Raw genomic sequence first — 13,182 nt, 5'->3', positions numbered from 1 at the left:
CAGCCATCAGCCTGACATAACCCAAGGGCTTCCAGACTGCGAGAGGGCAAAGGCCGGGCTGAGGGACACTCCCCTCCCCCAACCCCTGAGTGTACGAATTTCATGCACCAGGCCTCTAGTCCTATAGAATAAAGAGGTAATATGCAAATTGACCATCACTCCAACGCACAACATGGCCACCCCCATGTGGACACAAGATTGGCTGGCCGGGGAGGGCAGTTGTGGGCGATCAGGCCAGCAGGGGAAGGCAGTTTGGGGTACTTAGGCCTGCAGGGGGGGGCAGTTGGGGGCAACTAGGCTGGCAGGGGAAGGCAGTTGAGGGGGACCAGGCCTGCAAGGGAGAGCAGTTAGGGGTGACCAGGCTGGCAGTGGAGGGCATTTGGGAGTAACCAGGCCTGCAGGGGAGGGCAGTTAGGGGCGACCAGGCTGGCAGGGGAGGGCAGTTGGGGGGGACCAGGCCTGCAGGGGAGGGCAGTTAGGGGTGACCGGGCCGGCAGGGGAGCAGTTAAGGGTCAATCAGGCTGACAGGGGAGTGGTTAGACGGTGATCAGGCTGGCAGGCAGAAATGGTTAGGGGCAATGAGGCAGGCAGGCAGGCAGGCAGGCAGGTGAGCTGTTGGGAGCCAGCAGTCCTGGATTGTGAGAGGGGTCCCAGATTGGAGAGGGTGCAGGCTGGGCTGAGGGACACCCCCCTCCTGTGCACGAATTTTGTGCGCCGGGCCTCTAGTCCTATATAATAAAAGCCTAATATGCTAAGTGTCCGGTCGTTTGGTTGTCCATTGAACCAATTAAAGCGTAATATGCTAATGATATGCTAAGGCTGCTCAACCACTTGTTATGACGTGCACTGACCACCAGAGCGCAGACGCTCTGACCAGTAGGTTAGCTTGCTGCTGGGGTCCAGCCGATCAAGACTGAGTGAGATGGGCCAGACACGCCCTGGAGCCCTCCTGTGGTCCCTCCGCGGCTGGCCAACCTCCCGCATCTCTCCCCTGCCCTGATCATGCACCAGTGGGGTCCCTGGCCTTGGTCTGTGCCCTCTCACAATCCAGGACCCCTTGGGGGACGTCTGAGAGCTGGTTTTGGCCTGATCCCACAGGCCAGGCCGAGGGACCCCACTGGTGCACGAATTTGTTGTAGACTACTTAAACCTAGTTAAAAATGGAAGCTTTACACATTATATAATTTTGGGGGGTTAGGGTTATTTAATCACATTTCCCTATCCTGTATAATAAAAGCATAGTATGCAAATTGTCCCCTCAATCGGAAGGTTGTCCAGGAGTTCAAAGAGGGGGTGGGGCTGGCCAGGGGAAGGGAGGGAGGCTCCGGTGGCGGCAGCAGCTGCTAAGGACCCTACAAATGCATGAATTTAGTGCAATGGGCCTCTAGTTCACTATAATAACATATTGGAAAGTCTGTAAAAATAGAAAAGTTAGGCCCTGGACAGTGGCTCAGTTGATTGGAACATGGTCCCATACACCAAAAATGGTTGAGGATTTGATTTCTCATTGGAGTTTATATGGAGTGCATATGTTTCTCTCTTTCTCTGCTCCCTTTCTCTCTCTCTCAAAATAAATAAACATATTCTCAAGTGAGGATTTAAAAAAAATGGGGGAGGCTGCTATATATTGTTACCTAGGGCTTTAATAGAGCTGAGAACTAACAAGGAAAGGCATCTATCCTTAGTCAAGTATGTGACATTTAAGGCCTTTGGTTAGGATTTCTGGCATATGAGTATGCTGAGTATAGGTCAGCAATTTTCAGCTTTCTTCATCTCATGGCACATAAACTAATTACTAACATTCTGTGGCTCACCAAAAGTATATTTTTTTGCCAATCTGACAAAAAATAGGTATAATTTTTATACATTTGCACAAGATAGCTGTGGTTGTGTTGGCCGTTGTCATTTTTTTTATTTCACAGTCTAAGGCAGCAGTTCTCAACCTGTGGGTCGCGACCCCTTTGGCGGTCGAACGACCCTTGCACAGGGGTCGCCTAAGACCATCCTGCATATCAGATATTTACATGACGATTCATAACAGTAACAACATTACTGTTATGAAGTAGCAATGAAAATAATTTTATGGTTGGGTCACAACATGAGGAACTGTATTTAAAGGGCCAGAAGGTTGAGAACCACTGGGGGAAAAGAGGTCAGTGCTCTAAGTAGGTATTGCATGTTTTAAAAATTCTTGCAGCACACCAATTGAAAATTAGGTAATCAAAATAAGGGTGTCTAGTCACCTTATACTCAAATTCCTGATAATCTTTTTATTTATTATGGTTCTTCATTTTGGTACTTTGATTTTGTCTTATATCTGGAAAAATACGTACATACATATATACATATATACATCATATATAAATAGGTGCACAAACATGTTCATTGTTTGGCTATGTGTCCAAATCATCACTGATATTTTCAAAAGGCAGACAGTTTGATTAGGCACATCTAACATTATATGTATCAGCATTCAAATGTAGCTGTTCTACATAAATATCTAACCAAAGGAGTTTACCACAGCTTTATTACTTACTACACAACGGACAGAGATTTGAAAATACAGAGTTTTGAACACCAGAATTATTTCATCAGCATAGTATTGGGCTAATTTGTTGCTTAGAATATGGCCAATTGTTAGCCTTTATACCTGCATTGTGCAGCATTTAATAGTATTGATTACCTCTTTGTTGGCCCCATGACAGCTCTTTTTCTTTTCTGATTTATCTTCTTCATCATCTTTATTGGGTCTCACATTCACAGTCATTTAGAAGCTAGTCTCCCTACCTCCCCTTCCACCTGCCTCAGGATTTGATCCTTCATCTTTTTTTGTTTAATATATTTTTATTGATTTCAGAGAGGAAGGGAGAGGAGAGGGAGAGAGAGAGAAACATCAATGATGAGAGAGAATCATTGATTGGCTGCCTCCTGCACACCCCCTACTGGGGATCAAGCCCGCAACCCGCAACCCCGGCATGTGCCCTTGATTGGAATCGAACCTGGGACCCTTTAGACTGCAGGCCGACACTCTATCCACTGAGCCAAACCGGCTAGGACAGTGGTCGGCAAACTGCGGCTCGCGAGCCACATGCGGCTCTTTGGCCCCTTGAGTGTGGCCACAAAGTTTCAATCGCACTGTAAGTGCGCTCCCGCATGTGGTATTTTGTGGAAGAGCCACACTCAAGGAGCTGCAGTTTGCCAACCACGGGGCTAGGGCGATCCTTCATCTTTACATGCTGTTTTCCATTTTAGTGACCATCTATGGGTGGGTGACTCAACTCTGCAGACTCTAAAAAAGCAATTTTAAAACCCAATTTTATAATAAACCCTGTTCTGACTACTTTTCCTTGGGGTCCTAGTTTCCTATTTCTAGCTATCTGATTTGCATCTCCATCTCAGCATCAAGCACATGGCAGAGGGAACAAGTGCAAAAGCCAGGATTAATGATGTCCCTGACATCATTAACTATGTGTATATGCAACTGCACATACATAGGAACATACATATGTGCTTCACGTAATCTAAAGTGGAATTTAGTGACTAGAGAAAAAGTATTATGATTTAAAAATTTTTGAGAAAAGTTCTTTATCTGTATTTTATGAATATAGTAATAGATTATGATAAGCAAGTTATACTGGTTATGCTGTAGGGTGGTCCTTGTTCTTCATCTTCTCATTCCATTTTTCCCTCTTTTATGCCCTCCTTTTTCATTCCCTGGAAGAGAAATAGCTCAGGAAACTGTCTGACCTGCACTAGTCTGGGAACTTCCGATTCTTACCAGAACCTCCCTGGGCGTGGCAGTCCCTGACCCAGCAGCCATGCTTGGGGGTAGGAATCTTTGCAGTGGCCACCAGGCAGTGACCAAGGTTGCTACCTGCAGGTGTTAGCCTTTGCAGAAACTCGGCTGGACATTCTTTTTTCCCTCCAATGCTCGTATGCATCTGTGAATCACAAATACATGTTCCTGACCCCCTGCCCACAAGTAAGGAGGGACTGCTGAGGAGCATTTCCTGCTGAAGGCTGGTCATCGCTTGTAGTCAGTATATTCTCCAGCGCAGTGTTCTCTTACCCAGAGCCCCTCCTTGTTATTCCTACCTTCGTTGTGAGTTAACGTGCTTATTAGGCACGTTTTTAGATTCTTTGTCTTTCTTAGGATCAACTTTGATTTATATAGGAGTTAAAGGGAATTGTAATTAAACTTGTACTTTTTTAAAACTAAACTCCATGCCAAATAAAGTAGTCAATTAGGTGTCATTGTTTTATATTTATCTCTTACTATCTTTACTATTAGATTTTTTTCAAAACCCTATTTTACTGATATTTGTAACATGTTACCTGTTTTATTACTAGAATAAATAATATTACATAAAACACCATAGGTTGAGATAATTTCTAAAAAGCACAGAAATTGAAGAAATTTAAGAACTCATTTTAGACTTAGGTTAGCATCTATGTATAGCATCAAACTCTTATCAAGAAGCCTCCTGTAATATTGCTTTTAAAAAAGACAACCAAGAGGAAATGATTCAGTTCTTTTAGCTTATAGAATTGAAAAAAGAAACACATACCTTCTGTTTTCTACTTTAGGAACATATTTTTAATAATTGATACTACTGCAATGGTAACTTTTTGTAGGTTCCTGTTATAAAGTTAAACATAAGTAATTGAGGATCATGCTTTGATCATGATCAAAGGGTAGAAGGGTCAATAGAGCAGCCATCAGCACCAGGTCTTTTAAGGGGTGAGGAGAGGTGATAGACAGGAAGGGACTTTTTCTTCTTAGGGAAACAAAGTATAACATTTTAATGGTAAAATATATCTTTGCCCTTTTTTAAAAACCTGTAAAATGGAAATATCTTCATAGTTATTTTTTAGGATTAAATAAGATAATACATATAAACAGTTTAGAGTAGTACTTAGTATTTAGTAAGCCCTTAATAAATTTAGCTGTTGTTATTCTTATTTGGATTTCTTTTTTAATCCTCACCTGAGGATATTTTTCCCATTGATTTTTAGTCAGTGGAGGGAAGGGAGGAAAGAAAGAGAGAAACATCAGTGTGAGAGAAAGGCATCGATTGGTTGCCTCCTGTTCACACCCAGACTGGGGCCAGGAATCGAGCCTGCAACTGAGGTACATGGCCTTGACTGGGAATTGAACCCGTGACCCTTTGGGCCATGGGCCGATGCTCTAACCACTGAGCACTGACCAGGGCTATTATTTGGATTTTAAAAAAGAGAAACCATACTCAGGGACAGCTGATGATAAATACACCTGCAATTTAGGATTTAATGAAGTTTTTAAGATATTAACAATGATACCCAGCTTCTTCATCTGTTTGTTGAATTGCTTTGGGAAAGTTAGCATAAAATTTAAATTCCTTATTCTGGTTTAATAGAATGCAATAAATTTAATGACTGTCTTACAAGTGAAATAATTACATTTATCCCCCCCCTTTTTTTTTTTTTACTTTGTTTCAGGTTTCCCCTCAAAAAACCTATAAGGTAAGTTGTTCAGTTGTTCTTCATACATTTAGGTTAAATTTTCATTAGAATTATTTCTTTGAAATTATGGTGGATTTTTTGTGGCTTTTGAAATGTGGATTTTAGTTTAAATTTTCAAAATATTTTACAAATTAGAATGTAATAGATGTTTCTATTTTTTCTAGAAGATGACATTGTTTTGATAACATTTTCAATATTTTTAATACAAGCATTTTATTTTTATTTATTTATTTTTTTAATATATTTTATTGATTTTTTACAGAGAGGAAGGGAGAGGGATAGAGAGTTAGAAACATCGATGAGAGAGAAACATCGACCAGCTGCCTCCTGCACACCTCCTACTGGGGATGTGCCTGCAACCAAGGTACATGCCCTTGACCGGAATCGAACCTGGGACCTTTCAGTCCGCAGGCCGACGCTCTATCCACTGAGCCAACCGGTTTGGCTAATACAAGCATTTTAAAAGTTCAAATCGGTATTAAGGTCACTCCCTATGAAGAGGTTTACATTTTTTTTTTTTTGCTTTTATTTTTTCCCTCTTTCCTCTTCTTTTTATTATCATTATTTATTTTTATTGTTGACTCTATTACAGATTTTAAAATCTATTGTGACTGTTTTTGGTTGTGAATAGCTTAGGGAGTGTAAATGGATTACTAGTTTTTGATGTGTTTTATCATCTGGTAACTGTAACTACCTTTAGTTAATGAACTTTGGCAAACAGAGTCAGTCTTAATTCCTTTAAGACAGTAAAGGGAAAAATCCAAAATGTTCAGATGTCTGTGCCCATATCTATATCTGCACATTTATTAATTTCCCAGGATTAAATGCCTCTTTCATAATACTTGTTCTTCAACATCTCTCTCTCATCTTGTCATAAATATTATTTAAAATGTAAGTAGTATGTCATTCCTACCTACATTTGTAGTACATTTATCATTTTTTAATGACACCATACATAGTTCAGGATACCAGTGTTAATCTTGGGATTTCAATTAATTAGTAGTGTATGCATTATAGTCAGTCTTATTTACTGCCTAGCCATTATCGATCAATGTAATTTGATAGACCATAAGAAGAAGAAGAATTCTTGTGTCATCAGGGCTTGCATACGACTCCTGTGACTAGAACTATTCGCAGGTTTTAAGTGCACCTTCCCAGTGATTTTTTTTCAACTGCTAACATCAGTGCTATATTTACACTGATTTTAAATCTGACCATGGCATACTTAGGTTTGGGAAATGTATTGAATTACTTGTAGGCATGGTTTTCTTATCTGTTAAATGAAAATAATAATGAGTAGCCTTTGAAAACCACTAAAAGAATTTAAGCAGTATATCTAAGAATAAAACAAACTTTATTGCTGAATACTACTTTTCTAATTTTAAGCATTTTTTATAACCAAGTAAAGAGCCACTGTGTTACATGTAGCATAGCCTGAATTTTAAAACTTCTTGAAAAAATAGAGAGGTTTATGAGATGGTGTAAGGTAAACTGATTTCTTGGTCTCTCTCTGTAAGACACACTTGAGATGTTTAAATTAAGTTTTTATTCTAATGACTGTTCTGGAGTACATGTGTGGTTGCTTTGGTTTGATTTAGGCATGGAAGTGTTTTGAACCGAGAGTCACCAGCTGATAAGAAGCAGAGAGTTGAGCGCAGTGCATCACATGATTTTGACCCCACAGGTAAAAACACTGTTTGTTCTTCCAAAGAATATTGAAAGCAGTAGCTTCAGAATAACTGCCTGAGCACCTGTTTCAGAAGTAGGGCTTCTGTGGAGGGCTCTCCTCCTTCTTCAGTGACGACGTAAACTTTGCATTCAAGAGAAATGCAAGCAGTTTTAACTTTCAATATTTTGGATTCCACTTTGGAAGCTTCATTGTAAAGTGTATCATATTTAAAAATAGTGATTATAATAGAAATAGTGTTTATATCATAATTGGGTATTTTGTTACGACCAAGGACTTAGAATTAAAATAAGTCATAGGTATGAACCAATAAGTAAGTAGTATGTCATAAAATTAAGTCTACAACAACTACCAATTTCCGTAGTCATTTAAGCATTCAGGTCTGGAGTAGATAAAATGCAACTTCAAAATTAATTATCATTTTAGAGTAAGCAAATGAAGAGACCTTTTTCTTCAGTCAAAGAGGATTCTGCACTCAGAACGTCTTTTACCCTTTCCTAGCATTTTCGTGTCAGTGACCTACGGAAAGCCTTTATTTATACAGAGTTTGACCTCCTCTTGTAAAATACAGGCATTTGCTTTCTCCTTGTAAATGTACCAAGTATTTAATTTATAAAAATTACTTGATAATTCTGCTTTCACCATTTGAAACCGATGTGTGTTCTTTGTGCACATACTATTTTATTCAGTGGTATGTTCCTGTGACAATAGATAAAGTAAGTAAATGCTGAGGTCCCAGGTACATAAATAAAATGTATCTGTTTTCAGATATTTTCATTTAGAAATAAAATTTAATTTTTAATAGAAAGTAAGTATATTTTTGTGTCTCATTAAGATGCTTCATGCTTTTACTTTTGTTATCTAGGAAGGAAAGAAAGTGAATAGCTAATAACTTACCTGCATCTTCGGTAGTAGGTAAAAGTGAAACCTCAGTCATCAATTTAGAAAGTTTTGGTGGTGGGAGTATGTAATATGTAACTTTTAGATCTCCATTAAAAGATACCTTTTTAAAAAATTTCTGACACCTAATTTTGACTTATTGTCTTGCTAGTGAGGGTCAGTTTTCTGCCTGTGTTCATAAAAGTATTATGGTCTTATTGATTGACTTATTCTGTAGTGTTCATCTGTGATGTGACACATTTAGCAAGTGATGTAATGCTTCATAATGAGATTATTATAGCTTTTAGTGCTTTTGCTGTCTCTAAAATTTTCAGATGATGTATTTTGTAGACTATTCATGTTTTGTTTTGTTTGAATATATTTTTATTGCACTGTCTTTTCTTTGGTAAATCTGTAAAATATGTCATTACCTGTGCTGTTTGTGACTATTCTTAAGTGCTGTCACCTGGATGTTCATACTTTGCACGATTTAACTTGATCATGATTCATTCCTTTCCCCCATTAGTTTTTCCCTTACATTGGTCTCCATATTTTCTATATCTCTCTCCTTTTCTCCCGCTCTTGTGCAGATAGCTCCTCCAAGAAGACAAAGTCTAGTTCAGAGGAGAGTAGATCCGAGATCTATGGTAAGCTCATATAGCTAATCAGCCTTGCACCTGTGGAGCTTGCTTCATGCTGTTTCCTTTTTTAAATAACTACAGCCTTCCTGTGTCTGCTCTGCATGGCATGATGTGCTGCAGGGAAAGGGAGCCTGGGGCCAATGTGGCGCTGATGTGGAAGCTTAAGGTTGCTAGAAACTAACATTGTCGAGTAAGAATAGGCCACGTTCCTCATCTTCTCTTTCATTTTGTTCATGTTAGGAAAGTGTCTTTAATATCTTTGGGTCAGGTTCCTCCATGTAACATGAATAGGCGTTGAATTCTTACTATCTTCTTCCTTATTCCCATTTGCAGTTTGGATCATGTAAAATTTGTGTGATTTAATGTGTGTTAGCAGTTCTTTGGATCTTTTACTTTTTATTTGTTTCTTTATTTTTAATCACCTCATCTTTTGGAAATGCTTGTATGATTTATCCACAGCAGCAAAAATACCTTAAGTTTTTATTTTTGTAAGATGCAATATTTGTCTATGCCTTTCATAAGTTTCCCCAATTTCAAAATGGCACCTTTTTAGAATAATTTTTATGAAGAGCAGGTTTCAGCAGAACGTTCAGCTTTGTAACAGGTGATTGAAACACCAGTATTTCCAGACTCTGTCCTGTCTCCCAGGCATGCGAGAAGCCACCTTGTGAAGCTCACACATATTTCCCTTTGCCTTTGCCTAGTTTTACTTTCCCTCTTTCCTTGTTTTGACATCTAATGAGTTTTTTTGAGAAAAGTGAATAGCAGAAGCAGGGCCTGGGACCAATTCTTTAAAATAATCTCTGGAAGAATAAGAAGGTTTTGGTTTTTTAAAAAATATTTTTAGTTTTATTGATTTCAGAGAGGAAGGGAGAGGGAGAGAGAGAGAGAGAGAGAGAGAGAGAGAGAGAGAGAGAGAGAAACATCAATGATGAGAGAGAATCATTGATTGGCTGCCTCCTGCACACCCCCCACTGGAGATCGAGCCCTCAGCCCTTGAACAGAATCGAACCTGGGACCCTTCAGTCCGCAGGCTGACGCTCTATCCACTGAGCCAAACCAGCTAGGGCAGAAGTTGTGTGTTTTTTAAGAAGATTCCAAACTCAGCATCAAAGGAAAACCATGTCTCTCTAATACAGCCAAAAGTCTGTAAATAGAGGTTTCCCCAGGTGTAGCTGTTCCTAGCTTGATAAACATGTAAGGAAAATAATATACGACACTTTATAATTTATATCTCCTGATAAAATTATGAGGCCTCAGTGTTTGGTTATAAAGCAGTAAATGCTTCTTTGTTAGAGACATACACATAGGTCTTTGCTGGGGTTTTGTGACCGGAGTTTTCTCTATGTAGTTAATGAACCTTTTACAGGACAGCAGTTCAACAGGAGCTGTGTACCATGCCAAACACATGTCAAGTTTATGTTTTTTCTTCCTAAGTATCCACATAAGTAAGAAATAGCTTCTGAATTTCTTGAGACTTTTTTCTGTTCTCTATAAAGAGTTTCCTTTCGTTTATTCTCACCTTAGGAACGGGGACTCTACCGTTTTAGCCCCATTCATTTCGATACCTTTGCAACTTTCCATTTTCCCCCTACCCCCACCCCATTTTCCTAGATCTGTGGATCTGTGGTCTGTGTGAAAGCTTGTTGTTTGATTTGAATGTTAATATTCCAGTGATAGTAACACTAGCCAACACATGCCATTGGCCTGGCAGTCACAGGGAAGTAGGGTGTGGATTCTCTGTGTGTTTGTTTCTTGACAACCCTTGAAATGCCCTTTTTGGAAGAAACTGAACCACGAGTCCCCATAAAGTTGTGTTTTTTAAGAAGATTCCAAACTCAGCATCAAAGGAAAACCTCCTTACAGAAGGATGAGTTTATGAGAACTGAGTTAGCATTTTAACTTCAATCTCTTTGACATCACAAATACTTTATCAACTGTGTAAATAGACTTCTTCAGACTGTGTGCACTTAGCATGGGTAAAAAAGAATCTCTCATGTCTAGGGAGCCAAGCAGAGCTGGGACATCCTGGAAGATGAGACTAGAACAAAGCAACTGGTGACATTGCTTTAATGTAGGGTCTCTTAACCAGGCAGCTTCTAACTTGTGAGATTATACATTGTTTTGGAGTAAAATTTATTAACTGGATAATTAACACAAATGTCATTCACTTATAAATTATATTTATTTTAAACTTTCTAAGCCATTTTCAAAGCTGTTTTATCAGATAGATTTACTTTGCGCATTTAAGAAGGAACCCAAGTACTTGTTCTGTAGTGATTCCTTTTGTTAGTTTTCTGCCCAAGGCAGTAGGTCAGCATTGCTTCCCTATCACCTCATTCCCCCGTACCTTTTGGAGTCTGTTGATGATACTAGTATAATTTTCCCCAAGTTATTATTCTCTCTGTTTTCCTCTTGAACTTTGCAAAGAGCATTCTTACTTTTCTCTCCTTTTCACTAATATTGTAATGGGGAGATTTTGTGGGATATGAGATTTAGCAAGGGAATGTTGAGTTAGACTACTTCTTCCTCACGTCTGTCTGGGTTTCATGAAGAGATACCAGCTGATAGTATTTTGCACAATAAAATAAGCCATACCTTTTTGAAGCTGCCTCACTCGGTTGAGGCTGCTAGAACAAAACACCAAAGACTCGCCTTGAGTCATGGACATTTAATTCTCTTCTCACAGTTTTGGAGGCTGGAAGTATGAGCTCAGGTGCCAGCATGGCTGGGTTGCGGGGAGAGCTCTTCCCCTGGCTTGCTCTGGCTCACTCAACATATGCATTTTGTGGGGACACCAACATGCAGTCCATGACAGGAAAACTGTTAGCACTTGAGACATCCTGGTTTGGATACTTCAGAGTACATATTTTTAAAATTCATATATTTTCCTTTTTTAATGTATTTTTATTGACTTTATTGGGTGACATTGGTTAATAAAATTATATAGATTTCAGGTGTACAATTCTATAATACATCATCTGTATATTGTGTGTTCAGTATCCCATGTCAAATCTCCTTCCATTACCATTTATTCCCCCTATTACTTTCTTTTACTTCCCCCACTTTCTATCTTTTTTTAAAATTTTATTTAAGCTTCTCATATATGCAAAAGGAAAAGTTCTTGGTTTGATTCTTATTTTCCCCAAGTTATTATTCTCTCTGTTTTCCTCTTGAACTTTGCAAAGAGCATTCTACAGTATGAACCTTCAATGTACTTATAAATCATTCACTTGTTAACCTCTTGAAATCTGACATCTAAATACATACTATCATGAAACAGCAGTTTGGGTCCCTGCCACAGACACCATCCCAGATGGCTCAGTGAGGTCAAAGCCAGTGGGACCCCAAGCACCTGCAGCTGACACCTGCAGACACGCTCTGTGGGGAAGGGAGTACAGCTCAGAACAGGGACAATCAAGGCTGAGACTCAAGGCAGACACAGTCTCTGGGCTAAGGAGTCCCTGACCCCTGGACGACTAATGGATTCAACATCTCGGACCTCAGTCAGGCTGCCCAGAGCCAAAAAGGACTGCCGGGGTTCTTGTCCCAGCATCAAGAAGGGTTCAGGAATCTAGAAAAGGCGCTGTGCGTAGATGACATAGGAATCCAGAGACTAATAAAGAGTCCGGAGGCGAAATATAATTTTGAAAGGCATTGGGGGTCAGAGGACCTTCAGCTAAAGGAACTGAAGACTCCCTCCTTGTCTAGGACCCTTGCTTTTATTAACACAATTTGTCCTAAGGCAAGGTGGAGATAATACACTTCAAAGGGTAAGGTTTCAAAGGGTACAGAAGCATGGTCAGTTTGGGGGAATTAGCCCACGGCTGTTCAGGTGTTTGGCCAGCAGGAGGCAATACCATGTAGATTAAGATGCCCTTTAACTGTCTGGCAGCCACAATCAGTTTCCTGTTCAGGTTTGGGGAAATGCCTTTAGCCATTCCCAACAGGTGACTACATGTGTGACTCAACCCTGTTGAGTCCCCAAGTTTCATCAACCTTTTGATGAAACTCTTGAAATTATGGCATGCTGGAATTGGTCTATGGCAAAGGACAGTGACTCACATTCACCTGCACTAGAGAAGCTCCCAGGAGGCCCAGGATAGACACACCAACGGACAGGATTCAACAAAATTGAGCCCCACAAATAGTGGACCCAAAGTACCTCTCTATAAGAGCTGGCACAAAGTTGGAGGGGTGAACCTCATTGGCAGCAAGTCGGAGGGGTGATCCCTCCCACAAACAGGACATCAACAATCAAGTCCCAGTTACAACAGGAGAGCCCAAACAATGCACACAAAGGGCATTCCTAGAGAGAGCATCCAGCTCAGGTGAACAAAGAGACTACACCACTGGACCCTTCAAGACACATCCTACGTAAGGCCCTCCCACAAAGACTGGGAGGCATAGCAGTTCTACCTAATACATAGAAGCAAATACAAAAAAACAGCTAAAATGGCGATACAAAGAAAC

General features: G+C 39.9%; 1 protein-coding gene across 1 annotated transcript in view; it reads left to right on the top strand.

Moving 5' to 3' along the window:
- The window catches only part of ARHGEF12 (Rho guanine nucleotide exchange factor 12), a 169,256-nt gene that overhangs the window by 15,736 nt on the left and 140,338 nt on the right, over positions 1-13,182 (top strand). Inside the window, exons 2-4 of the mRNA XM_023746315.1 lie at positions 5,375-5,502; positions 7,101-7,186; positions 8,659-8,715. Coding sequence (XP_023602083.1) covers positions 5,375-5,502; positions 7,101-7,186; positions 8,659-8,715 — 271 coding nt within the window. The remainder of the gene's footprint in view (positions 1-5,374; positions 5,503-7,100; positions 7,187-8,658; positions 8,716-13,182) is intronic.

Source organism: Myotis lucifugus, unplaced genomic scaffold (genome assembly GCF_000147115.1).
Source record: "Myotis lucifugus unplaced genomic scaffold, Myoluc2.0 scaffold_654, whole genome shotgun sequence".
In the NCBI taxonomy this organism is placed as follows: Eukaryota; Metazoa; Chordata; class Mammalia; order Chiroptera; family Vespertilionidae; genus Myotis; species Myotis lucifugus.
Note: the sequence above shows the minus strand (reverse complement) of the source record. Positions and strands in the feature narration are given on the sequence as shown.